We start from the raw sequence: 27235 nt of genomic DNA, 5'->3' as shown, positions 1-27235 counted from the left end.
CTGTGCCAATTCGTGGTTTCTCTCCTGCCATGGGCCAGGTCTTCCACGACAAGGACTCCTGGTACTCAGGCTAGAATGAGTTCACATGGCCAGTTTCCTGGACTCCAGCATATAGACAGGAGCTTATGGAGCCTTCCAGCCTCCACGATTTCATGAGCTGCCTGTCATCTTAAATTTTGTGTCTCCTCTTATTGCTTGTTTTTCAGGAGAATCATAATATAAGGCCCCTCCTTGTCTCTACATCATCACCTGTCTGTATATACCAGTGTGCAAATTTCCTCTTCTTAGGACATCAGTAATAGTGCATTATGATCCACCCTAATGACCTCATTTTAACAATCACTTCTGTAGAGATCCTGTTTCAAAGAAAGCCACATTCTAAAGAACGGGGGTTAGTACTTCAACAGAGGGGATAGAGGAAGTGGCTGATTCAGCTACAACAAGGCTTAGAGAGCTAATTGGGAGTAATTTCAATGCCATCTGCATTTTAAGGAGCCCAAGGGAAAGGATCTTATATGACGAGATCTTGAATACCAAATGGAACGTCACACCCTCGGTCAGAGGGACCCTAGCAACTGGCAGAATGCAGGTGATTATGAGGACAGGGAATTGTGACCACAGCCAGGCTGTGGAATCTGATGAAGTCAGACATTACTGCTTCAAAAGATGCCCCCTGGCCTAGGTTGGCCATCTTGTGGCTTCCTGAATGGCAACAGAGGACAGGGAGGTGATGGAAGCCCGGGGGGCAGGAGAAAGTTGTCCCACCTTCTCTAAGCTGGTGCCTGGTGACTCTACATCTGAAGGGAAGCCAAAGGTCATGTTGGTAAGAGGCAGACTCATCTCACTGGTCCCCCGCCCCCTTCTCCAGGGAAACCAAGAATGCTCCAGGAACGAACGTGTGGTAGGAGCTGAGTGCTATCAGACTTAGAGACTCCAAGAATAGGACCAGCACCCCTAACTAGCGCTCAGTTGTGACCAGGGGCCAGAGGCCTTTTACAAACATATAAGATCACTTGAAGCTATTTTTGGTCTCACTCACTAAAGGCCCCGTCTGAGGCTCTTTTCTCCCTGTGGATAGGAATCCCCCCCATATTCTTTTTGTTGGTTCCTGTATGCTTTGGTTCTTCCAATATAGACCCTAGATTTCTTCCTCTCTACATAGCCTCTATATCTTAAAGTTAGCTAGAATGGAGCCTTGGGAATGAGATTTGAAATTAACAGACACATCCCTCCTCCTACCCCAACGCCCCCCTTGCAACTCTAGATGCACCCTTTTTGGTAGCTGGCATTCTCCTCTGCAACCCTGGGTGTTGGAGACTGGCCTGCACCCCGGTTCCTGGTCCCTGCCCAGGTGCCACCCATGGGGAACCAGCCCATTCCTCCAAACTTCCCCACCCAGGTGCCACTTGCAGGGTAAACGAGGATGAGTGACATAGACACTGAGTTAATTTAGCATACAGGCAGCCAGGGGGCTCTGGCCTCTTCGAAGGCAGAGGTGCCTGCCTCCAGCTCATCCTGCTTTCATTCACCTAGACCTAGTCTCAAGCAATGACAGTGACACAGGTTCAGCTGCCTCCCGTTAGCCATTAACGTATCCTCAGGTAAACAATTTCGTCTCAGCTCTATTGACGACCTCCCGCTTTGTGCTCATAGATGGCCAGTTAAGCCTCAGGTCACCTAGGGCAGGGGTGCTGGTAACTTGGCCAAGTGCACTTCCAGCAAGACCCCAGGGCTGGACCTTCACAGCTGAGGACACTTTCCAACCTTCCAGGTCACTGTGGCTGGGAACTCTGGAGAGCAGTAAGATAAGGGCCACCCCAGACTGACTCCCCATTGTCCCTACACATGCTCCAGGAGCCAGAGTCCCTGAAACCAGACTCATCCTATGACTACCTGGAGGAGATGGACACTGGTGAGGACAGAGGCTGCCCAGGGCCCCCCAAGTCTGATCCCACCACCAAGGGCCAGGCAGGAGATGCACCAGAACCCACAGAACTGTCCCCAGCCCCAGGGACGGAGCACCCAGCCTCCCTGGAACTGGAGAGGTTGCGCATGGACTTTGAGCTGGTGAGACTCAAGCACCTGCACGAGGAGAACGAGAGGCAGCGGCAGCACGAGGCGGTGATGGCACAGCTGCAGCAGCAGAGGGCACCACGCCAGGTGGGTGAGGCATGGTGAGGCCTTCCAAAGCTCCCAAGTCAGGCTGAGACCTACCTGTCTAGCCAGCAGGGTTCCTAACAGCTTAGGGGAGGAGTCTCCATCATCTCAAGCCCTCTGTGCATCTTACGGAATGAGCCCAGGACCCCCTTGTGGTCCCCACCCCCCTCGCTCTGTAGGACCACACTGCCTGACAGTCAACACAAACAACAGTCTCTCCACAAGAAATGTATGCTCAAATTTCCACAAGAAATGTACGCTCCTCGGCATACTAAACAAGCATAAGAATGCCCACTTGAAAGCTGGGCACATGCCTGTAATCCCAGCACTCGGGAGGCTGAGGCAGGAGGGTCACTGCACTGCTTGGGAGGGTGAGTTTGAGAACAGCCTGGGCTAACTAGTAGATGAGATCCTGTCTCAAACAAACAAACAAATGCCTACCCGGGATGAAATGGAATGTGGAATCGTAATCAGAAAAGATAAACGGTGAAAGCAGTGTTTCCTAGGTTTTAAATTCAGATAGTCTTGGGTTAACAAGCTCTATTATGGCCTAACATCAGGCCAGTTACTGACCTCCAAGTCCTAGCAGCTCATACCTACTTCCTACAGTTGCTGTGAGGCTCACGTGAGAGGGTACATGTAAAGCTCTTTGCAGCGAGTCCAGTACATTAGGTAAGCACTCAATAAATGGTGGCTATTGCCATTTTTATGTACTCATGCAATTCACTTCTTGACCCAAATGCAGTGAGTTACATTCATCACTTTTAATTTTATTGGGGTGTAATGTATTAGTTCTGCTTCCCAGCTCTGAGTCAGCCTCAATGCTGAGAAACTTGTCCGCCCATCTTTATCCAAGCCACTGCCATAATCGTTGAGGAGGATGTGACTTAAAGTAAATGCCACTAAAAGAGCACACTGCAGGTTAGCAATGTTCCATTAATCAACACGTGGAGTTACATTTTATGTAGCTCACATTTCTGCAGCTTGGCCAAAACGCTGTTCTGAGATACATTGTCAAATTGTTTCCCAGAATTAAGATATTATGTTACGGGTAGCATTTCACCTCTTGATTGGTCTTTTTTTTAAGAAAATAGACTGGGTTTTGTAGGGCTTGTTCTCAATGAAGACACACTGGCTTCTTAACAATTACCCTCCCGCTTCTTGTTCATAAAATACCTGCTTAATTATACATTAAATAACATCAGTCTGCCAAGTCAAACTTACTGACCTTCCAGACTCTATCTTTTCCCTTTTTGAGAATACAGAAAATATTTGCCTGTCTCTAGCATCCTGACACATTTTCTGATATTTTTGAATTCTTATTCATTCCGTTTCAAATGTGTGGGTTTTCTCAATATCCTCAGTCACGAATTTGAGCCTGGAACTATTTAAAGTAGTTATGGTATTAAGCAATGCCTTTGGACTTCAACTCCTCCTAATCATATTTATTTGCTCTTTTAGTTTGAAAATTTCCTTACCAAATGGGATAGAAATCCTTGGTGCATACTCCTATCCACCTGTTGTCTTCTGCTCAAAAGATAGAACATTCTGAGAGTTCAAGTTTCTAGAGAGATTCACAAATTATGTGCTGTTATTAATATAATAATTATGCCCTCTCCAGCATTTCAGACCAAAACACTGCCATGAGGTGGCTAAGTACAGGGGCTGAAGCCAGTGACTGTCTGGAGAGCATCTTTCTACTCCTGCGAGAACACTGAAGGGTCCCCTCCTCTGGCCTTTGACCTTCCTTGATTCCCATTTTAGAGAGAATAGAACAGGACTCACTGTCTGTCCCTCTTAGTTTTTAGATGCCATCATATTTTATGTGGCTGTTCCAACAGTGGTTTGCCCAAGCCCCCAGCTTTTGGCAACAATATTACAAATGTTTTAGTACAGTGTGCGTCTATTAAACACTGGCTGCCTGATTTTTGAAGCTTCTCCTCATCTCTTTCTGAAGGTGAAGGGGAGTGGGGAAGGCTGATGGATTTCATTGTACTAAAAATAGTGCTTTGATTTTTACCAGACAGGGTAGCACAGTCCCTGCTATCTGGCTGTTTAGAAAAACTGTGTGTGATTTTTTAAAATTTTAAGATAAACCATGGTACCAGGTGGGTACCATGTGGGTTTGGGGAGCCTTATCGCTCAACTCTCAGCACCTGTCTCCAGGTGAAACCTTACCCTGTGCTGAATAACCATGTAACCAAGGACCCGGGGGCTCAGAAACAGTCATTTGTACCCAAGGCATGTCCTCTTATTGTGCCACTGTCCAGTAAGTGAAGTTGAGTGGCCAGGATACTGTCTAGAGAACATTTCCCAGACCCACGGTCCAGATCCAGGGATTCTGAAGACAGAGAAGATGCTCAGATGTAATTCAGATGGGCAGTGAGACATACAGAGAGATGGTGTTGGCTGGTAGCCTGGCCCAGAGGGAGAATTCTAGCTCTTGAGATTAGAAATCGGTGAGTTCCTCTGTGAGCCAGTAATACCAGAAAAGTCTTCATTTATTTTCTCCCCCTTCTTCTTCTTGTGAAGGGAGCGCTAGTACCTTAGGTGAGGACAATAACCCTCCAAGGTCACACCCAGGAAGGGACTGAGCAGGACGGACACAGACCTGACTGATGCCAGTGCTGGTGCTGCCCGCTCCACTGTTCTCTTTCCCCCCAGTTCTCAGGTAGCCTCCAGGACCTCCTGCTGCCTCAGAACCAGTTTGCCATGTTCCTGTTCTGCTTCATCTTTGTACACATAATCTATGTCACCAAGGAGATGGTCTTCTTCCTCTTCTCCAGGCACTATCTGTTCTGCATTGCCACCATTCTGCTGTGTTTGATTAAAACTTTATGGTCCTACTTCCAAGTGCCTTTGCTGTCTCCATCACTGGGAACCCCACACTAGAGAGTCGACAGGAGCAATCCATGTAAGCACCCAGTCTCCCTGGCTCCTCCTCCCCTCACAGGGCGCCTCCCTCCCACTGAAGCCTCCTCCTCAGCAAAGCTCTACCATCAGTCATGAACACCTTAGCGTGAGGAAACTATCTGTAGGAAGGGAGGGTTTGGTAAGGCTTTCCAAAATTGAAGAAGCACTCCATGACCAAGCTGGCTTGGATTCTACCACATCTATGCACACTCATATAGATTTTCTCTGAGGCATAGAGTCTGGGGCAGCCTGAAAGATACCTCCTCCCGCCAAAGATGTCCATGTCCCCAGAATCATGGATATCTTCCCTTACATGGCAACAGGAACTTGAAGAGGTGACTAAAGACTTTGAGATGGAGATAGGATCCTGGGTTACCCAGGTGATCCCAATATAATGACAAATATTATAAAAGAGGGGGACGGGAAGGTGAAGGGGAGAAGCCATAGAGGCAGAGGTCAGAGTGATATGAGGCCACAAATCAAGAGATGTGCACAGTTTCTGGAAAAGAACCTGGATTCTCTCCCAGAGCCTCCAGAAAGAACCAGCCCTGTCAACCCATTGTAGGCTTCTGACCTCTAGAATTATAAGAGAATGAATGTGTTGCTTTAAGCTACCAAGTTCGTGGTAACAGCAGTGGTAGGGAGCTCATCCAGGAGCCAAGACTCCCTAGCTACACAAATGTCAGAAGGTCATTAATAGGCCACTGGCCAGGTCTGCTGACCACTGGCCTGAGCAGGACAGTACATAGCTGGCCACCCAGGCCTGGCACCTGCCTTCAGACAATGTCTGATTTAAAAGGAGAGACACAACCCAGGTGCGGTGGTACACACCTATCATCCCAGCACTCTTGGAAGCTGAGACAAGAGCATAGGTTTAAACCCAGCCCCAGCTGGGGCGAATGGTTGGGAATGTAGCTCAGTGCAGAGGAAAGGATTCAACCCCCCAGTGCTGCCAAAGGGAAAGAGAGCAAGAGCTGCTAGTGCCCTGGGGAGCTCAGGACAGGCTTCTTAGAACCTGGTGGGAAGGGGTGGCCCTGCCCAGAAGCAGCGGTGTAGCAAAATTGTAAGGAGCGTAAAGAAGAATTAAGTACCCGACTGGACCCAGAGAAAGTCACCAGTGCTATTCTATCAGGAAAGTTAGAGGAGGAAAATACACACATACATACCACACACACACACAGAGCCCTGCTCACGCCCACCTACTAGCCCGAGCATGCACTCACAAAAATGCAGAAAAGCTAAGCCAGGAACAAATACTCAGACTTATGAGCACAGACACAAATCAATAAATGGCGTACCCAACCAAGATGTTCACAGTTCACAAATACACATGTGCAACAACCAGAGAAACTGACTGTGAACACAAGAGGCCAGGAGAAGGCGAAACACAGAGCTGCCCAGGGGACAAAGGAGTCCCTGCCACTGGCTCCAAACCCCTTCTCCGCCCCACCCTGCAGACTCTCAGCAGTTCTGGACCCCACCGGCCTGGCCCAGGTGGCTTCACCGGCTGACAATGCAGGGAGCTGGGCCAGTGTGCTCCTGGTGACCTCCCTTCTCCCCCCAGCATAAGCTCTGTCCTGAGAGGGATGAAAGGGCGTTTCCCCAGGTGTATGCTCCAAGTGCTGCTCAGCAAGAGCTCAAGAAACAAGCAAGGCTGCCTTGGGACTTCACAGCCAGCTCACATTAGCATGCATTTAAACCAAGGTGACTTCTTATTTTCCATCCAATTCAATGCATCCGCCCCCACTCATAGCTGTGTGTAACAGGTGCTTAACTCAGAGGTGACAAAACTCACTTCTCAAACTGTCAAGGATTTTGGCCCTGGGTTACTTCTCCAAATCATCTTATTTGATTCAGGTTTTTGTCAGGGGGTTGAGGGGAGAGAGAGAGGAGATCATCAGGACAGCACAATGTTTAGGAACCACCTGTTTACCTGGTTATTACAGACAGACGTGAGGGTACATACAAAGGAAAAAGCAAAACCAGGTGCTATAAGGTCATTTACTCAATTTGATGTTAGGAAAAAGTAGACTTAAATACTTTCATTTTCCTTTTTAGAAAAATCTTTAGACAAGGATTAGGTAACTCTCTAGGGTAGTTAGCAAGGCACCTCACACCCTTAGCCACAGAGGTGAGCTTTGCAAACCGCCCCCCCCCCATTATATTTGAAGGCTGAAGCCAGGAGAGTGAGAAGTGCCCTCTAGGAAAATGACAACATTTCTTGGTCACTCCTCAAACAGTTCAGGTCTCCTGATTGAACTGCAAAGCAGAAAATCAGGAGGGAGGAAAACGGAAGGGTAAGAAAAAGACCAAGCAGTGATGGCCAAGCAGGCGCCACACTGACACACAAGCACCTCTTGAGCACCTCCGCCATGCCAGGCACCGCTCTGCTCAGTGCTCCCAGAGGCCACCGTACCCAAGCCCTGGGGATTGAAACATCTATTACCCTCCCACCCCACCCCACCCCTACACACAGGAGGGTCCTGAGGGTCAGAGTCTGAATCCCAGCACCCCGCTTTCCCTGATCCCAGGACCCTGCCTGGAGGATCTTGGAACCTTCCAGGGAGGTAAGTTTAACACACAGGAAGGTGTGAAAGCTGTTGTAACCTGCTAACCAGTTCCCTTGCTGTTCTGTAAAGTGCAGATCCTCCCCCTCCCCCAACTGCTCCATAAAAGATGATAAAATTATTTGTCCTGATGGAGACATCTGTTCCAAGAAACGACCCACCACAAAAAACAACCTTGTACTTATGTTAAAAACATATTATGTATGTGAAAAGTCCCCAGGTCAAGCTGTACCCAAAAGTACGCTTGAGAGCTTTCCAAAGGACACCCACCGGCACAAACGACCCCCCTCACTTTGCAGTTTTTGCCTTCAAAATTTCAGACTCCTTCGCTCAGGGTGCTCAGTCTAGCAGCTGCCTGACTGACACCGCTGGGTACCAGCTAAAATAAAGTGCTTCTCTTTTTCAATTTTTTCTGTCTTGTTGTTTTTGAGAGTTGCCAACGGGGGAGTAGTGGCAGGGGTTCACTCTTGGAGTCTGGGGGTGCCACAAAAGCATTGTCAGAATATAGACCTCAGTCACCAAGGCGCTCAGGGAGGAGATGCCCTGGGGCGAAAGCCTCTCACAGAGCAGTCCACATGGGTGGGTGAGCCTGGATAGGTGCCAATGGGGAGGAATACCACGCACGTTAAGATGGCACCGGAATACAGGCTGAACCCGAGGAACAGGGTCATCCTTGCTCCAAAGGGTAAGAGGCCCAGAAAACTGGTTTGGGGCCTTGTTCTCTAGCTTTGAATGTTAGCCTGAAGACGATGAACTTACTCCCTTGGGAAATAAGCAGTCGCTGAAGATTGTACAGTGGGACAAGGACCAAAAGGACCTCCTCCCCCACTAATTCCTGGGGACCATGTTTTTGCCTCAACTTTCCCTTCCCATCTCCAGTCAAGGAATATTCTTTTTTTACAGTCCTGAGTTTGAGGGTTGCATTCAACTGTATAAGAAACCCAGCTGTGGTAACTTAACCACTAAGAAGTTTGTGTTTCCTACACACCAAAAGTGGCAGGTATCCATGTTGGCGAGTGGAACTCTTCTTGGAAATCACACAGCATGCAAGCTGCTCCTTGTCCGTCATCCTTAGCACACATCTTTTATCCTTTTGTGTGTGTGTGTGTGTGTGTGTGTGTGTGTTTCATTTTTATCAGTACCGGGGATCGAACTCACGACTGCCTGCTTGCAAGGCAGGCGCTTATGCCGCTGAGCTAAATCCCCAGCCCCACATCTTTTATCCTTACCTGACAGTTTTTGCCCTCCTTATCTGAAGATGGCTGCCACAGCCCTACATAACATGTCCACAGTCCCAAGTTCAGGGCATTGAGGGAAAAAATTCAGTTTCCTTTTAAAGGCTTTCCAAGGAGCCCTACAAAAGACTTCGGCTTCCACCTCATTGGTCAGACAGCGTGCAGGGCTTGAGGGCTGGTGAGGTTTTTGCCTGGACGCTACTACAACCTTGAACAAAATTAGGATTAGGATTAGTGGGGGACAGCGGAGACATATACACACAAATACATTACAAATACACGAATACATACACACAAATAACTGTGCTCACTATCCTCACTTTCATTTTTTTTAATAGTTTTTTGAGACAGGGTCTCACTAGGTACTCCATGTCAGCCTTGAACTCACTATGTAGCCCAGGCAGGCCTCAGACTCATGACCTTCCTGCTCAGCCTCCTATCTAAAGCTCACCCCCATTCCTTTCCTGAGCTGCTGAGCTACTGAGCATTAGTGGGGCTGAAGCAAACTGTGCAACACAGCTGTCACTGGTCTGGGCTTGGCCACAGCTGCACCTGCTACGGGGAAAGTACCACATGCCACAACTACGTACCACAGAAAAAGTCATGGCTTTCCTTGGACACACCCCTAGGGCTGCCCTGCCTGCATCCATCCTGACTGCTGCCTGCAGCCTCCTCCACTGCCAGGACAAGGCCTTGTCTGGGGCAGAAGTGCCCATCTCTTTTATGGGCACCCTCGCCTCGCTGCAAGAGGAAGTCATTTAGTGCCTGGCACCTTCCCCTGTCCCATCTTGTCCTGCTCCTAAATCCCACAGATTGACCCAGTGCCATTTAGGGGTTCTGCTCAGCCTCCCAAGGTCCCATGCTGAAGACTGTGTACCAAACAGGGCACATTACAGAGCTGCATTCAACTTTGGCCCAAATAAGGACACACTGATAGTAAGATGCCAGCAGGCTTTGGGTGAAAAAGACACAAATCCTGTATGCTCCCCAAGGGCAGTGCATAGGTTTGCAGCCCCACAATGAGGACTGGCTGGAGAGGGGAGACTGCTGGCATCCATAGGAGGGCCAGGGGAGCAGGCTGGGTTCAGTTTACAGGTGACCTTAAGCAAGCCAGCCAGTATTTCTAGACTTCCCTCATTTGGGAGCTAGTAAATTACCTAAAGGCACACTTGGTACAAAAATAAGCAAATAGGGATTAAAGCCCAGGGTCTAACTTAGCCTGGTGTCTAGAGGTGACTAGCTCATCTTTAAAATGCCCCAGTTGATGCTAATTGCAGTAGGATTGAAAAAGCTAAACTCTTGCTCCTTAACATGAGGCGTGTAGACCTGCAGCATCAGTCAGCCAGAATCTGAGGAATGCAGCTTCCCAGGGCTCCCTGCAAATCATGTCCATTTTGACAAAATCCCCAGCACCTTTTCACTTTGTGTGTGAGTCCCCTGCTCGGTGACTCAGCCTCGCCCGCTGCTGTGCTGGCCCTACCCTTGGCCCACAGGGCCTTAAGGAGCAAGACGGAGATGGGGAACAGAAGGGCAGAGTGTGGTGCCTCAGAAGTGCTGTGGGAGTCCCTATCAGCATCTGGTGCAGGCCATGGGCGGCAGGACCTTGCTGTGTGACATCAGGAGGTAGTGCCTGCCCCTCCTCCCTCTCTGCTCTCTCCCCAATCCTTGCTCCAGGCTTCTGAGGAACAAATCCCCAGGGCTAGATTTGCCTGGCACCCTTAGGAATCACCAGAAAGTTCTGGAATCCCCCTAGGCCTAATGTGCCTCTCTCCCTTGTTTGATCTGGCTTCTGTGTGTGACTGTGGGGACGCTGGCTCATGTACATGCATCCATTATTTAAAGGTTGCCACTGTTCCTTCAGGAAGGTTGAGCATGATTAAAAGGTGGGATTTTTCCACCAGGCATGACAGAAAAGCCCAGACTCCCACGTTTTTGTTTTGGCTCAGCCTTGTTGCATAATTTAAAGTCTGTGACTTACTTAGATTTAATTAGCCAGAGGGGCAGCAGCTGCAGGTTCATCTGTATTTATCAAGTGCCTTCCCAGGGCCCTTGGCTGGAGGAGTGTGGTGGGGGATGGGCCTCCGCAGGAGGGGTTACACAGGTCAGGAGGTGGGCATCTCTGTTCCTCACACAGCAAGGGGTGGCATCCAAGGGCCTGGGTTCATTGGGAAAATTCCCACGAAAGACCCCGAGTCATAGATGACAGCCTCTCGCCAGGCTCTAGGGACAGTTAGTGTGACAATGAGGGAAAAACCCAGGGAAAATGCAGATCCACAGAGAAAGGTATTAACAGGAGAGATGAGCAGGGAGAAGTGATACCAGCCTGGATTTAACCAGGAAATGTCAGGAGGGTGGGTTCCAGCACAAAGGGAATGCAGGACTCTTCAAAACTAGGAAGAGTTAATTGTTCCGTTCAAACACTATTAAGCATTCCCAGACAGTGACCAAAGAGCATTAAACCAAGCACAGGGCCCTTGTGCCCCACCAGTCAAATGCCCATACAGCCAGCTCTGGAAGGCAGATGAAGGGGCGGGGCTTCGTGGGGCCTCTCAAAACTGTCCTTTCATCCACCCCAGAAGCGGGAGAACGGGATGTGTTTTGAGAGAGCTGCTGACACAGGAGTGGCTGAGGGGCTGGAGGATGCTGAATGCATAGCCTGGGATGCAGGCAAAGCCCCCTCTCAGCAAGCAGCCCACGGACACTTCCCAATTCTAGGGCCAGCGTCTGCCTGGGCAGGAGGCACTCCTTTGTGAGCAGGTCATGCTCCGAGCTCCAAGAAACCTTGAAATCTCCAGCTCGATGGCATTTCCTGTCCTTTCTGGCTTCCACCTTTGCCCCATTCAGTTGACTATTTTCCCCGGGCTAGGAAATCCAAAAATAGGAGAAGAAAGCTACACTTTTTACCCTCTTGAGCCTCCTGTATCAAATGACACAGTCACTTTGCCTCGAACTTTTCATCAAAGCAGCCTTTGTAAGGTTCTGGGGCAGCGAGAAGGCCTGGGAAGGCAGCCACCCAGGAAGCCACGCAGAACTGCTGAGCAAGGGGACCATGGTGGGGGAGGGGAGTCAGGTGCTTCCCTCAACCGCAGCACGGACCAGAGCCTGACACTTGCTCCATATGACGAGTCATCACTGGGCACCCTGCTGCAGCCTCCAGCCCTGGAGACACCAGGGGACTGCAGGGACCACCCTCTTGCTGGGGGCCAGCGAGCCCACAGGAGCTGCCTCAGTGTTTACATGCATCAAAGAATGAAAGGAAACCAGCAACAGGTGACTTGAGAAAGGGCCGTGAGCTCAGGGGACTCTGTGACACTCCTTACAAGGGGGGAGGGCAGTTCACCTTCACCAGGTGTCCATGGTTTTCTCCACCATGTTTGGTGCTTTCTGTGTCATGTTTAATCCCTCAGCCACCCCAGAAGGGGGTACTATGACCATTCCTAATGTATTGTCTGCTTAAGCCGTCACAAGAAATACAACAGGCCGGTAGCTTAAATGACATTTGTTTTTACATATTTCCAGGGGCTAGAAGTGTGAGATCAAGGTGTGGGCAAGGATGGTTTTTTCTGAGGCTTCCCTACCAGACTTGCAGGTAGCCACTTTGGTCACCTCACGTGGTCTTTGCTCTTTGTGTGCAACCCTGGGTGTCCTCTCTGTCCAAATTTCCTCCTCTTATAAGGACACCAGTCAGATTGGATTAAAGCCTCATTTTAATCACTTCTTTAAAGGTCTTGTCTCCAAATAAGGTCATGTTCTGCAGTAGCTGGCATTAGGGCTCAACACGTGAGTTTAGGGGAAGACAGTTCAGCCCAGATGAGAAAGCAGCAGGATCAGGAACTTCTCACTCAACCAGAAACTGGCAGAGACCACGTATGGCCAGGAGCCAAAAGCTGATTTAAGACAAATAAAGAAATCTGCTGTCCTGTCCATGTGGGTTTGTGAACAGAGTTGCACAGCTCCCTTGATCACATATGTGAAGAGAGCTATAATTGATTTCAGGGATAGCATGTGGTCCCACGACACATCCCGAAGTGTGCACCTCAGGGTAAAAGTTTTGAAGCTGTTCTGCTGCTGAACCTGTCTCTTTATTCTCACTGTCCTCCCACTTCCGCTCCCCCAAGACTGAGGAGGAACATGTCCTTGAGATGGGGTGAAAGGAAGTCCTCACTCGGGGGGCACATCTGTTCTGCACCCTGCTGCTTTCCTCGAAGGGCAGGAAAGCCAGACTCAAAAGTCTGCACTGCTTCCCCTGAACCCCAGCCCACATCCTTTGCAAGGTCCCCAGTCAGGGCAGCAAGTCTGCAGTTGGCATCCAGGGTCTTCCCTCTGGAATCAGTTATGCCTAGCTCTTTTCTGAAGAACAGGACTCCATGGCCCATTCTTAGGTATTTTATGAGCAGGTACGTTACAGGAGAGAGGGGTAATTGGAGTAAGAACAAAAAAAGCTCAGCGTTCACTCTTTGATTAGCCCTCTTAGCAATTGCAGTCTCCTCACATGCATAAATCTGCTGCACTCTGAGCCAGCCTGAGTTGGTTTCTGGAAAATGATGCAATTTGATCAGAAGACTCTGGAAGCACTGGTGGTGGCAGGCAGCTCTCGGTGTCAGGCTAACTTCAAAGAAACTTGAGAAGAGAGAAGACTGCCCCAAGCAAACCCTACACCCCATGGGATAGTCCTGTCGCCATGTTAGAACAAGGGTCAGACACTCAGTGCCAGGAAAGCCCAGGCCATTCAAGTAGGGAAGCTGCTACTGGTGCCTGGCAGGAAGTGAGAAACCAGGAAACAGTCCCTCTTCTCCCTCTCTCCCTCTACCTCACCATGTAGCCCTGCAGCCCTACGGCCAAGTCAAGGGCAGCTGAAAATACAGACTTTCTCAGCAGACCCGCTGACTTTTAAATGTTGGTTCCATTTCCTTTAGTCACTCTTTGAGCCAACCAAAGTCTGCAGGGCCACCAGTTCACAATCTCTGAACCTGGGATATTTTTTCCTTTGTGATAATCTCTCATTCTCTCAGAGACACACTGAGGGATTTCTTTAAACAGAAAACACTCCCTGTACAAAAATAGAATGTGATTCACTCCCTAACAATGTTGAAGTACTGAACAGCAGTAAGGGGTGCTTCTTCTTCCCTCCCAAACTGCTCACCTTGAGGTGTTCCAAGAGACAGCTCTCTTAATGCATTTCAAATCAGGTTAGAGTAGCGAAATCCAATTTTCATACAACTTCTTGAAGGGAGATGAAAATTTAGCTAAAGCCTGGATCAAGATTAAGGAAGGCTTAGTGGGGAGAGGTTTAGGAGAAGGGAAATGAGGTGTGGGAGAAGGGGAAAGGGTGGAGCACGAAGTGGGTAAAGCTGGTGTCCTTTCTCCACTGAGTGATTTGGGAAGAGGCTGTCGACTGCTCTGTGAAGTTGGTCAGACTGCTGGGGGTGGGGGCCAGAGAATGCCAGAGGGGAAGAGGAGGAAAGAGCATCATTAGTTGCCATAGTAACAAAGGAACAAGGAAAGAGGGAGGAAGAGTGAAGGGGGATTTCAGGGAAGAACCGTACTGAGCTGTTTCTTACAACAGTTTCTTCTTTACCTAGGCACTATTGTCTAGGAGTCTATGGCCCCTCTGACCTAACCCCCTCCCAACACTGGTCACCCTTGATATGGGTCAATTACTATGAAATGAAGTCAAGGTCATGAGATCTAACACAGGCTCAGGATACCTGAGATCCTAGTGAGCATCAAGGTCTCCAAAAGGCCTTTTGGATCTAAAATATTTTCTCCCTAGATCATTCTCAAAAGGGAAGGAGATTAAGAGCTGGAGGGAGGCGGGAGAGAGGGAAGGGATAAGGATGGAAAAGAGCAATTAGGATGTGTTATGTTCCTGTACCAATTCTACACGAGGAATGTAGACATTATATATTGTAAACATGTGCCCTAAAAAAGGAAGGGGCTCAAGTGACAGGTGGAGGGGAGATGGAAGAGAGGGGAAGTGGATGAGAAAAGGATTGTACATATTATGTACTACACATAAATAAAATTTTGAAAAACCCAAAACAGTAAGTTTTCCTCCCTTGTTCTGCCATAATCTTCCATAAAGCCTGTGACCCTACCATTAGGGCAATATTTCTTGGACTAAGGCTCTGTTGGTCTTCAATTATAAATCCTTGTAGGAGATTTAATATCTTGGCTACCAATATTTAGACTCTTATGAGTAGGTTATCACCATATGTGGCAGGGATCTTACCTTCCGCCAGGCTCAGGGATATCCCAATACATAAGAGAAATCAGTGAGGCAGACCCCTAGACAGGCCAGTTTCTGAAAGGGTTCCAGTGACATCTGCTGTGTGCGTCTGGCATTTATTTTCCCTTGGTTTTCTTTGGAAGAGTTCCCTCTTTCTCAGAGAGTCCACCAAGTCCTGGTGAGCAGACTTCCAGGCAAGTGGTAGGCCCAGGACACAAACCTGGCCAATCAGAAGCATTTATTCAATGGCCAAAATGATTGGTTGTTGGGTGGATATGTGACTTAGACCTGACCAATACGTCTCAAACCCAGGACTTCTGATAGCATTCTTGAGAAAGATAACTCAGTAAGGTCCCTCTTGTCCAGACGTGAGGGCAGTACTGCCTCCTTGAATGACAGCATGGACAAAAGGGACCTTACTCTGGGCCAGCACTTTGAGAGAATGTTATTCATGTCTCTCTTCCCCATGGGTAAGGGATCTAGAGGACCTCACAGATATATCCATAAATGCTCACATTCCCTTCTTGCTAGACCATAGGCTGGGCGCACAGAGCCCTGGACTTCTTTGTGCAAAAATGCTTAGTTCCTACTTCTAGGACTGCGGCCCCTTCCACAGCCCATCCTCTAAGGCAGGCTGAATGGCTGGTAAGTCGACAAACAGTGAGACTGAAACATGGATGCATGCGCTGGGGTGGGGGGCTTATCTTGGCTCTTCAGCGGTCACAGCAGAGCTGGTGGTGACGACAAGGGGGGCAGGCTATGAGCTATGAGCACAAGGGGCTCCAGAATCAGCTGTCCCCACAACCATGTTCCAGCATAGCAATCTGGAAAGTGAGTGAGAATGCCACACTCAAACTTGACCTTCAGGCTTTGTGAGACTTACATGTCGAGCTAGGAGACGAAAACACGGTCACAACAGACTTTACACACATGGTTCGTGGCCCTCATGTCCCAGGGCCCCACCAATGTTATCGGCTCCCTTGACAGTGGCTACTCCTTGAGAAATCTATCTAAGCTTTTCTTCCTAGTGAGTCATAGTGTGAGGTTTTATCAGGCTGCATTTACAGATCTGGGAAACGTGGTTCATAAATTCCTTGTTCCAGGCTGAAGAGAAAGCTGACACGTGGCTTCCTGGTGCCTTGCAGTTTATGATTTCTCTCAATGTGGTCTCCTCAGCTCAGCCTAAAGATTTAGGTGTGAAGGGAGGCACAGGCTGGAGACGGGGTAGTTCCATGAACCATACCAAGGAAGCCTTTGTCTGTTGGGCTCTCTGGGCTGTTTTGTTTCATTAGGTATAATGTCATGGATAACAGCGACAGCTCATAGGAACATGTGAGGGCAGCCTTGGGGCAGGTCAGAGCTGATCCCTCTATAGCTCCTCTGAGTGACCCTAAACCCTGGAGAATGTGGAGTTAGTGCCCTTGGGGTAGACACCTGCAAGACACATGATCTGGCCTCTGGGAAGTTGCCATCTAGTTGAGGAATTAACAATGATACTAAAGTTATGAAACAATGGCACACACACATATACAAGCCCACAATGTAATTTAAGCCATGAAGTAAGAATGTTTAACGCTAGAGATGATGTAGTCCAGAATCAGTCTCTCAACCTCAGCATGAATGACACTTGGGACCAGATGATTCTTTGCTCTGTGTGTGTGTGTGTGTGGGGGGGGGGCTTTCCTGTGCACTGAATGGATCCCATCTCCAGAGAATGCCCAGTAACTCCTACAGGTCAAAAACCCCCCCCCCCTCACTGCAGCACCCACCATTTCCAGTGTATCTATGCCCGGGGAATCCATATATGCAGGAAAGCCCAGAAGGGGAGGTGATAGGAAATGGCACCTGAAATGAACCTCACACGATGGGGAGAAGTTGGCTACACTGCTAGAGGGACAGTACTCTAAGTGGGGAAGAGTGTGCTCTAAGCAGAGTTAGGAATAAGCACTGTACTCCAGAATGTTGTGCAAGTGTGCAAAAGCCAAAAAGTGCCAAGCTGAGTGGACACAGGGGGATGAAATGCAGCCTCTTCCCTGGCCAGGCCACATCCTTTGGCAATGGACTACATCATCAGCCAGGAAGAAAGGGAGCTCTTTTATTAAGTCAGGGCCTTTAGCCCAGGATGGTGGTGCATCCTCTAATCCTATCACTGGGGATGTTGAGGAACAAGGGTCACCACAAGTTCAAGTCTAGCCTGGGCTACCCAGAGATACCCTGTCTCAATAAATAAAACAAACAAATAAACAAATAGCTAGCTACAGGCTACAGTTAAACTTGTAATCCTTTTGCCTCAGCTTCCCAGACTGTTGGGACTACACTTGGCAAGGGGTCCTTCTAATGACACAGAGATGCTCCCGAGCCCAGCAAAGGTCCCCAGAGATAGCGCTCCCAGAGATGACAGCAGAGCAAACCAGCAAAGAAGGCCAGCGATCTGTCAGATCTGTCAGCATCTGTCTGATGAGGCTGTAGCTTGCCTGGCCTAGTGGAACTCTCTCTGCTCCTCTCCACTCTGACTGGTCTGCTGCAGATCGCTCCCCACCTCAGGGTCTGCATGGAAAAATGTGAAGTAAAGGTTTCCAGAACTCAAACTGGCTGAACACAGAGGATCAGGAAGGTGCTGAGAGGGTCTGATCCTGGACAGGCAGACAGTAGCCAGGGCAACCAAGGGTCACTACTGCTTCTGCCTCCTCCCAAGAAAAGTCCTGCAGAGACAAGGCCACCCCTCAGGAAGTGCTCCTGCCCAGAGCACCTTCCTGCTTACCTTTGGAACCTATAGGAACCCCTCCACCCATCAGCTTCCCCTTCTTTGTTCACTGAATCAGCAATAAACCAGTATAAACTAAGGCATGAGCACTCTTGGGGACACGTGAAGGTTTCCAAAGGACTCAAGAGACCAATGTAAGTCTTCAGTTTCCCCTAGGGTCCTCTTGCACAGGTAACCTGGCCCAGCCATGTATGTGGGCAGGATGCTATTAATTCTTTTCCCTGATTCCCTTTCATGGTCCCCTTCCCCATGTCCTGCAATAAAGGCATCCCATTTACCTATCCCTAATCTCAGCCTGGCACAGTGACGTATGAGAAATGCTTGGTGCTACCAAAGCGCAATTTATATTCCAGTGTCCACGTTGAGAAAGGAGTAACTTTCATGACTATGTAAATCGTGTAGCTTCCAATGCTTTGCTTTCATTCAGAGTGAAAGGAAGTCAATTTTCAGTTGTCAGCTGATAAGATTTTTAATGATTTATCCAGATGGTTTTGGGCAAATAATTCAAAAGGAGACACAACCGAGTGACATCACTACCAGGAAATCCTTGCATTCCTCTATATTATTTGAAAAAGGCCTCTAAGTTCAGGTCTTGCATCAATTAAAAATAATAATAATGCTAACCCCTGACACGTTCTAGCAATATGTGATGTTCACCCATGGATATATGAGCTAGTTGGGATGGAGAACAGCTTCGTCCCCTTAAGAGATGCAGTTTTTAGTTTCTTTGTTCCCTTATTTTTGATTAATTGTGCATCATTGATGCGATATAAATCCAGACAAAATGTTCTTTAACATTTAGAGTGTGTGGTTGCAGGGAATTTTAGGAATACGTTCATTTTAAATACAAAGACTTCCAAGCATAGACATACAAGCTGAAATTCTTAGGGAAAGTGGAATGGAAATATAAGCGCAAGGAGGAAAAAAAGGATGAAATGTCTCCAACTTGTTCATGTATTTTTTGAAGACGTGATGGTGGGTAGCCAATTGCTATAGTATTGCATTTCAAAACATTTTTCAGAGTACTGTAACAAGTATAATTTTAAAATGTCAATATTTGCAATACACCAGAAAGACTTTATGTAGCTATTTAAACTGGAGAAAAGGAAATTTAAAAAATCCTTGCAGCTAAAAATGCACAAGCCTAATTTTTCAAAATTCTTTTAGGAGTCTACAAGAAAAACAAAGAGGAGTGGAGGTCACAGAGCCCAGCACTTGCCGGCCGGGGAGGAGAGGCATCTACCCCGAGACAAATGATACAAATTCGGGGTTTTGGCGGTTCCCCAGAGCCTGTCATTGCGGGCCCGGAGGCACCCTTGAGGGAAGGAGCCCGGCTGGCTGAAACTCATCGGTGCCAGGTGCTGGCGAAGAAGCCCAGGCGCTGGCCCTTCCTTCCGTCGATACTTGCCTCCGGGCTTTTTGTCTGTCTGTTTAATTTTAAAGGTTGCTCCGAACTCCTTCTCTGCACTCCAGATGTCTGCAGGTCCCGGTCAGGTCCCGCCAGGTAGCGCCCCCGGCCGGCAGCGCCTCCAGCCAAAGGACCGCACGTGCCTCGGCCTGCGCGGGGCGTCCGGACGCAGCGTGGCACCCACGGCTGCAGCGGGGTGCAGCGGGGTCCTAAGCCTCGGGGTCGGTGTCCGCGGTGTCCCGGGCGGTGAGCGGCGGAGCCTGCGCGTGCCGCGGGCGGGATTCAGACGCCCTCGGCTGCAGGCAGCTGCACGCGCAGCTGCTGGAGTGCTCACGGCGCGGGCGATTAGACAAGTCCGGGTTTCTTAGTCTCTCCACCTCCTTCTGTTCCCAGAGAGCCGGGAAGAGCTCCCGAGGCCCTAGATCTCCATCGGTGACTTGCCGAGTTGGGGTGCTGCAGCGCCCCCTCCGCCTCTCCTACCGCGGCCCGCCCGAGCTATGAGGTCACGCTCAGGCCATGTGACCGCTGCTGCCGGGTCCACGGTGATTCAATTACAGAGCGGGTTGGGGCGTTGGTGACATTCAAACCTTCTCTCTCCTCCGCCTCCACCTCCCCCTTGCCTAGCTGTTGGCCCCTTTTACACCAAGGGACCGTCTCAAAAGTCTAACAATCTGCAGTGTGTGGCTCCCAAGGCTACAATTTGAGAAAGGAGGCGAGATGCAAGGGAAAACTCCAAGACTATAATTCTTGCTGCTATTTGAAATCCACGCTTAAGCTTTGTTCTTTACAATCGTTTTTCCCAAACTGATTTGACATCTGCCTTTATCCTTCATTTACTTATTTTTGGTACCAGGGATCGAACTCACAACCTCACACTTAGCCACTAAGCTAAATCCCCAGCCCTTATTTTTAGTCTCTATTAAAAATCTTTTTTTTTTTACCCTACAAGTTGCAAATCTAGAATACTTATAGAAATAAGCCAACTGGTGCAAGGGTTTAGGTCCACAAAATTCATTTCCTTATTGGAAGACACAAAGTGTAGGATGAGATTGAATAGGGCATAAAAGAACAACATAATATTAGGAAGTCATTTAAAAAGGTGATTTTCAGGAATTTTTCACAACCTGGAACATGCAAGGAAAAAAATGACAGTGCCTGGTATTTTTGTTTTTTTTTTTGTTTGTTTGTTTGTCTTTTTCGTTTTTATCGGAACTCAAACGACTGCCTGCTTGCAAGGCAGGCACTTATGCCGCTGAGCTAAATCCCCAGCCCCTCAGTGCCTGGTATTTGTTGAGCACTTACTACATGCCGGTTGTTTTGCTAAGTGCTGTCTATAGATTGATTCTACACTGCCGGGACCCATGCGGCTCCTGAGGTTCTTGGGGTGAAGGACTGTGAGAGGATGAGAAAATAAAGCAGAGAGAAAGCTGAGCCCTTACTCCTTCTGATGGGAGGAAAGATACTAGCTCCTCACTATAGAGGCATTTATTTATACCTTGTAGCAACTTAATGTCACATGACACCCTGTTGTCCTAGCAACCCACTGTTTGGATTGTCTTGGGGGTAGGTGTTCTCTGGGCTGAAGCAGGTTCTTCAGGAGGCTGCCCTGGTGCGCTTTGTTCTTGGAATTGTCATACTCCAGCCTTGCACATGTGGTCAATTTCCAGCTTTGGTGGCTCCCAACACTCCACTCTTAAGAGAAACATATTATTGGGATCCTAAAACCTGTGGCCAGGGGAGGAACTTGCCAACCATTGACTAACTTAAGAAAGTACAAACTGTTTGCTTTTTGAGACTTAGGGTTTAGTCAAAGGGCTAAGCAGCAGGAGCTGCATTTAAACTAGGGTAACTTGTGGCAAGAATCTAGCCTCTTACCCTTTGTGCCTGCCCAACAGTAACCATGATGTATCATTTCGCACATACTCCCAGCCACTGATAGCTGAATGCACATACTTTAAAAGGAATAGAAAGGTGGGACCTGCACACACATTGTCTGTCTTTCAGAGACACAATTATTCATGATTTAAATTTTCTTTGAAGTTTCTGTAATGTATATGTACTAGTTTAACAATTAGACAAAATGTTATATGCAGATTAATCACCTACTAAAAAGCCACGTGCTAATGACAGCGTTATCCATTGCAATGAAAACTCAAAAGTAGATCAAGTGTCAGTTACTTCTGGATTAGTTAAATTAGAAACTGTGTATTTGCTTTGCTAATTTGCAGGCACTGAAAGAGGAAGATCATAAAGATCCAATGATACCACCATGTGGAAAACCAAAGAATAAGATGATATGCACATTATGCATAATTATTGGAGGACTTTGTTATGAAATCTGTGAGGGAAGAAAAATGGCAGTTGTAGCAGGATCTTAAATTTTTGAAGGTTTACATGAAAAGTTTTAAATCTTTTTCTGATTCTGTAATATATTTCTATTTTTGCATAACACCATAATTTTTCCACTGAGTTAAGGTTCAGTATCAAAATGAGTGTGGAATGCATGAGTCTCTGTTTGCTTTTTGAGAGAGCTTTCTGTTTTCTGTCATTTCACTGTCAAAGTGCCCCCATGACAATAGGCATTTTCTTTCCCATTTTACTGATAGGAAAGTTGAGGTACTGAGAAAGGTGAGGCATGTGCAATAGATGGGGAGAGAATCGCAACCCTGGGACAAAACATAGGCTGGTGATGTCTTGGCCCAGGTCTCTGGCCGACACCCCACTGATTTCCATACATAAAGGGCTGCAGGATGCTGCCGGAGAATACACACTGCTATAGTAAGCCCCCAAACACTGAGATCCAAGTGTTGATTCTCCCTAGGGGATGAGCAGGAGGCAGGGACCGCGCCCTATTAATGCTCTTTGTTGTTAGTGCTCAGCCCTGAAGCTATCATCTGCCACCCACTTCCTCAGGAACAGCCACCCTAGTGCCCTTGCTGGGAATTGCTTTGCTCTCAGATAGAAGCAGAGGCTGTAGGGCTTGCAGTTCGTTCTCCCCCAAATCCATTGGGGTACAGTGCTGCCATAGCCCTAGCAGGAGGAGCAGGGACCCCATAGGCCAGCATGTGCAAAAGGTCAGTAGTAACCCCGGCAGGTGCCAGTGCAGCATGGCTAGACAGAGATATCAGCAGAGGTGCAGTCAGCCAGAGCTGGAGCAGCCAGCCAAGGAAGACAGGAACTGAGGAGCCCCGGGAAGCAGGAACAAAATTTGAGCCAAACCCTGGTGCTCCAGTGCACAAAGAAAAGGAGAGGAGCTCAGCCAAGGCCTACCAGTCACATAAGGTGGAAAAGGTGGTGGGAATGCAGGGACGAGGTGACTGCTGGCCAAAGGATTTCTTGCAAATAGTGCGTTTTTGTGTTTTTTCCATCTCAGTTGTACAATACCTGACTGTCAATAGTTCTTGCTACTGAAAAACAAGAGTAAAATTAATGGCAAGATGTGTAAGAAAAAAGGGCTGTCATTGGCCCCAAATGCAGTTTACAGAAAAAAGAAAACTTTTGTTTTGCCTGTAAAGAGACTTGTAGGGCCAGGGATTTACTCAGTGGCATAGGTGCCTGCCTGGAAGGCACAAGCTCGTGAGTTCGATCCCTGGTACCAAATGAAAAAGAGAGAGAGAGACAGAGAGAGAGACAGAGAGAGACAGAGACAGAGAGAGACAGAGAGACCAACCTATGCACAAGTCTGAGCCAGCTGTTTGCAAGGCACTGGCTCCCATTTCCAGGGAATTGCTGAATTTCTTTTGAGCAGGGACTTCTCAGCCTCCAGACTGTGAGCAATACATTTCTGTCGCTTATAGACGATCTTATCTAAAGTATTTTGTCATAGCAGCCTGAACAGATGGAGATGAGTGGGATACCCTCGCAGTTCCTTCTGCTGAGAGTGCCCTGAGCATTCCCCCAGCCCCACCTGCCCATCTGCTTGTGTGGTCACCTCCTTCTCATCCTGCAGATGCCAGGGACAGGAAGAACCACCCTACCGGAGCAGGGCTCATGGAAAGATCTCTGCCCAGAACTTTGTACTTTTCTTACTGTTTAGATCAACTTCTAACCACCCACCACCACATTGTTTGGTGCCCCTTCCCACCATGAGCGCTCACCTGCGCCCATTTGCACCCTCTTTATCTGTGTTAGTGTTGTTTGTGAAGGCTGAGGCTGGAACTATCCAGTTCACAGCAAGTGATGCTGTGCCTGATACTTGGTAACAACTTGATCATTACTTGTAGAATGAATGACGGAACAAGAGGTCTGCTGATTTCAATTAAATTCAGTGAAACCCCAGGGCTCAGATTTTAAAGGAGCAAAGGCAAGAATCTTCAAAAGCACCTTATGTTTCCCTTCCCCAATTAAAACCTCTCTTGTTTCCACTATTCCATTTCCTCTCCTCTCCAGCCCTCCTCCTTCCTCCTTCCTTCCTTCTTTCCTCTCCACCTTGGTTTCTCCTTTCACCTGCACCTGTTCCCAGCCCTCGTAGGCCGGGTGCCATATGCCGCCTGCTTCCCAATCACCTTTCTCCATACTTACCTTGTGTGGCTCAGCGCCCTGACCTGACACAAGGGCCCAGTCTTTCCTTGGCCTCTTCAAGTTACCCCCACCCCATGCAGTCACTCACAGGAACCCCTTCTCTGAGGTCAGGATACCAAGGAGAGAGAGAGGCGGCTCCTTCCAGCACCCAGCTAAGCCATGTGATTCTTACCATGTCTGACCTTCGGGCCACCAGAGCTCTCAGACTTCTCCACAGAAAGGTTTTTGTAAAGTGAGTGATGACACCTGCAGTCTCTTCAAGCTTTTTTTTCTTTGCAGCCCCGAAAGCCCTATTAACTGATCATGAAGGTTTTAGTGCTTTCTTGCTTTCTCTGAACTGCACATTCAAGATAATATTTGACTCTCAAGCTTCCCTCAAGTTCTAACCCCTTGTGACTGCCTGGACAAGAATCTGCTCAGGTTTGGTAGCAGCCAAGATGAAGCCAACATCACCTTCTATGGGTTTATCTCCCAGTGATGAAAAAACGTTCTCAATTCAACCATTGCAAGCTGTCCAGGAGCATGGAGGGCCAGGCAAGAGCCTACCGGGAACATATCCTAGGGCTTGGGGGTCCCCTTCTGCTGTCTCTGCCTCCCAGCCAAAGAAGGACCATCCTGGAGGATAAGCCCATTGGGATAAGCCCACCAGGAGCTGGCTCTGTACGAAAAGCATAGACCAGGACTTAGAGAGCCCAGGGATCCCTGGTCTGAGAAGGTGGCAGTGGAGGAGAGACTGAGATCCTTTCCTCATGCTGTGAATAACTGGAACAAACTTCAGAGATGGGGATATGAATTAAAAGGGGTGTGGGCGTGTAGTTGGGAGAGCATAACAAGGGGACAAAGAGCAGTGTCCCCAGCAAGGCCTTACACTTGCTCCCCAGAGGTGGGGAAGTGGGGCATGGTGGCAGAACAGATCTAACCCACTTCCAAGGGTCCTGGGAGCCCCGGGCCAGAGGAAGCCTTGCAGCGTTCTCTGTGCTGCTGGTGTGGTCCCTGCCTTCTTCAGGACCTCCCACATGTCAAAGCATCCAGGCCATCTCTGGCTTTTTCAGACAGGTCAGGAAGGAAATCTGCACTCCCCATCCTCCAAATGGCCCCATGGGGGGAAGCCACCCGACCCACAGGGCAGCAGGCATCTGTGCTGGGCAGGGCCTGGTGCTGAGGGCTCAGTTTCCCTCCACTCCAGCCTCCTCCCCCAGCAGCTGTCACCACAAGCAGAGCCTCTGCCTGCAGCCAACAGCTTCCCTTGCACCTCGGGAGAAAGTGCTAATGAGAGCGCAGGGAAGGACTGTGTCTGCCTGCCTTAGTCAGTTTGCTCCTTCAGCTGGGGACCGAAGAACTTAGCCAGGACAGCCCCTTCCTGAGGGCAGGGCGTGAGCAATAGGAAAGGCATAGATGCTGGGCTGCATCTATGAAAAAGAAAGCCTCTGAGAGACTGCAGCTGTCACACCGTCACAAGATGGACAGCACCCAGTAGAGGGACCACACAGCCAAGCCTGAGGCCCCCTTGGAGGAACAGGTAAGAACCACATAGGTCCAAAGCAAAGTCTCCTGTCTGCATCCCAGGGAGAGAGGGAACTTCCAGTCCCAGAGCCAAGTGAGTCTTCCTGACTCTTCAGCAGCCCCTTCCCAGGAGCAGCGAAGTCCCCGTCTCATCAAAAGCTTCCTCCCCCCCATATCCTGCCTCTCCCCTCAGGCCAGAAGAGGTTACACACACTGGAGTGTCCCACCCAGGACAAGGGCCGGGCTAGGAAGAAGAATGCAACAGCCATCTGCGCTTGTCTGGAGCTTTCTGTGTGCCAGGCAGCAAGTCACAGGGCAGCAGGGACACAAAGATCAGTGAGATCCCTGAGCAGAGGGCGCTGTATTGGAAGAGACCAGACAGGTAGGAAAAATAGCTAACAGCAAATGTAGGCACTGCACGAAAGTCCTCACAGAAGGTGCCATCCTGGTGGCCAGGAACTGTGGGAGGTCAGGCTTCATTAGTCACTTGGTTTTTGCTTTGCTAAGGGAACATGGTGACAAAGGAAAAGTTGGGAAAACAGAGATGTTTGGACAGGACTTAGGGGAAAGTTTGGCCTCAGTTTCCTACAAAACTTGCATAAAATCTACACAACAGTCGCTGCTTTTGGAGACGAATTAACAGCAGGGAGCAATAACAGATGGAGGCTGGCTCAGGGAGCCAGAGCAGGGGAGGCTATGGCGCCCCACACATTCTTGGGTTACAGTAGGAAGAGAAGCCAAGTTTCCAGAAGGCGAGGCGGCCAGGGTAAGGTCAGCTGGGAAGGGGAGGCTGCCCTGGCCTGGAAGGAAGCCCAGCAGAGGAGGAGGTAGTTCCAAGGGCAGAGAGAAACTTACAAGAGTATATGGCCCCGTGATGAGGCCTCAAGCTGTGGACAAATGACCTTGCGTATTAGTTGGGGAGAGAGGCACGGAGGGCATGCTAGGGCACTGTCCCTGATTCGAATCTGTCCTGACCTGTGTTGAGTTTCACCGCCCTCACAACAGAGCTAGGTAGATGATTCATCACTCACCGAGCTGATGAGTGGCCTCCTCCCAGGCCTCTGTCTTCCAATCTCGCCCCTTCTCTGATGTGTCATTCACACACAATGACACTAGGATGGTTTTGTTGTTGTTTTGTCTTTCCAAGTACAGTTCTCACTGTTTCACTCTTATCTGAAGTTCCTCAGTGACCTGCCTCATCACTCAGCCACCCGAATTAAAGCTAATGCCTGAACAGGGTGCATGACTCCGGACAATCATACCCTGCCCGCCCTCCGGCCTCATCTGTGGTCACTGCTTCTGCATCCCTCAACCTCTATCACATGCCTGTGCAATTCCTCTAACATATGCTACCTTGTCACATCTCAGGGCCTTTGCACATGACTTCTTCCCACCTTTGCCTGGAGTTCTTTCTACAGCTAAAGACCATGAAATCACTGTACTTCCATGGTATCTGTGTCTGCACTAGGATGGCACTCATCATGTTGTATGCCACCATAGTCACCATCTGTTATATCTATGACCCATTAAAGGACAGGACCAGGTCATATTTCTTGCCGCCCGGCACCTAGAACAGTGCCTAACTCATGGCTGTCACTTAGAAAATGGTCACTGAAGGAATTTGAAACTCACAGCCACTCAGAAGACACACTTTGGGTGTCTGTCCGGTTGTTATAGCCCTTTTTTTCCTCTAGGAACTTCCCGCAGACACCAACTGGACCAGAGATAGACATGCAGCCCACACTAAGCCATGTGGATTCCTTCTCAGAACAGTGGAATTGGCTTCAAGGAGAGCTAGTTTGTTTCTGGACACTGTTACATGTAAGCTTGGGCCCTGGGCCATCCATATGCCACCATTTAAACTGGGAACAGCAGAAGAACACATTTCTGAAAGGAAAACAAAGGAGGGGGCTTTACAGAGGACTCCAGGTAGCTTTC

The 27235-nt window shown here is 48.9% G+C and overlaps 1 protein-coding gene across 1 annotated transcript; it reads left to right on the top strand.

The window, feature by feature from the left end:
- Positions 1-619: 619 nt before the first annotated feature.
- Positions 620-19774, top strand: Tmem247 (transmembrane protein 247). Its single transcript, XM_063258168.1, has 5 exons — positions 620-823; positions 1855-2160; positions 4822-5010; positions 19309-19539; positions 19667-19774. The coding sequence occupies exons 1-5, from the start codon at positions 707-709 to the stop codon at positions 19772-19774; spliced, it is 951 nt and encodes a 316-aa protein (XP_063114238.1). The 5' UTR covers positions 620-706.
- Positions 19775-27235: the final 7461 nt, after the last annotated feature.

This window comes from Cavia porcellus, unplaced genomic scaffold, assembly GCF_034190915.1.
Source record: "Cavia porcellus strain 051 isolate PalLab524CR breed Dunkin Hartley unplaced genomic scaffold, mCavPor4.1 scaffold_1, whole genome shotgun sequence".
Taxonomy (NCBI): Eukaryota; Metazoa; Chordata; class Mammalia; order Rodentia; family Caviidae; genus Cavia; species Cavia porcellus.
The sequence above is the reverse complement of the archived record's forward strand: the minus strand, read 5'-3'. Positions and strand labels throughout refer to the sequence as shown.

Bases quoted from the DNA above. Each gene is read 5' to 3' on its own strand.
- Tmem247 (XM_063258168.1), top strand. From the start codon at position 707: ATGGCAACAGAGGACAGGGAGGTGATGGAAGCCCGGGGGGCAGGAGAA. The intron at 824-1,854 runs GTAAGAGGCAGA...CACATGCTCCAG, and splicing joins GGAAGCCAAAGGTCATGTTG to GAGCCAGAGTCCCTGAAACC. The intron at 5,011-19,308 runs GTGCCTTTGCTG...TTAATTTTAAAG, and splicing joins CTTTATGGTCCTACTTCCAA to GTTGCTCCGAACTCCTTCTC.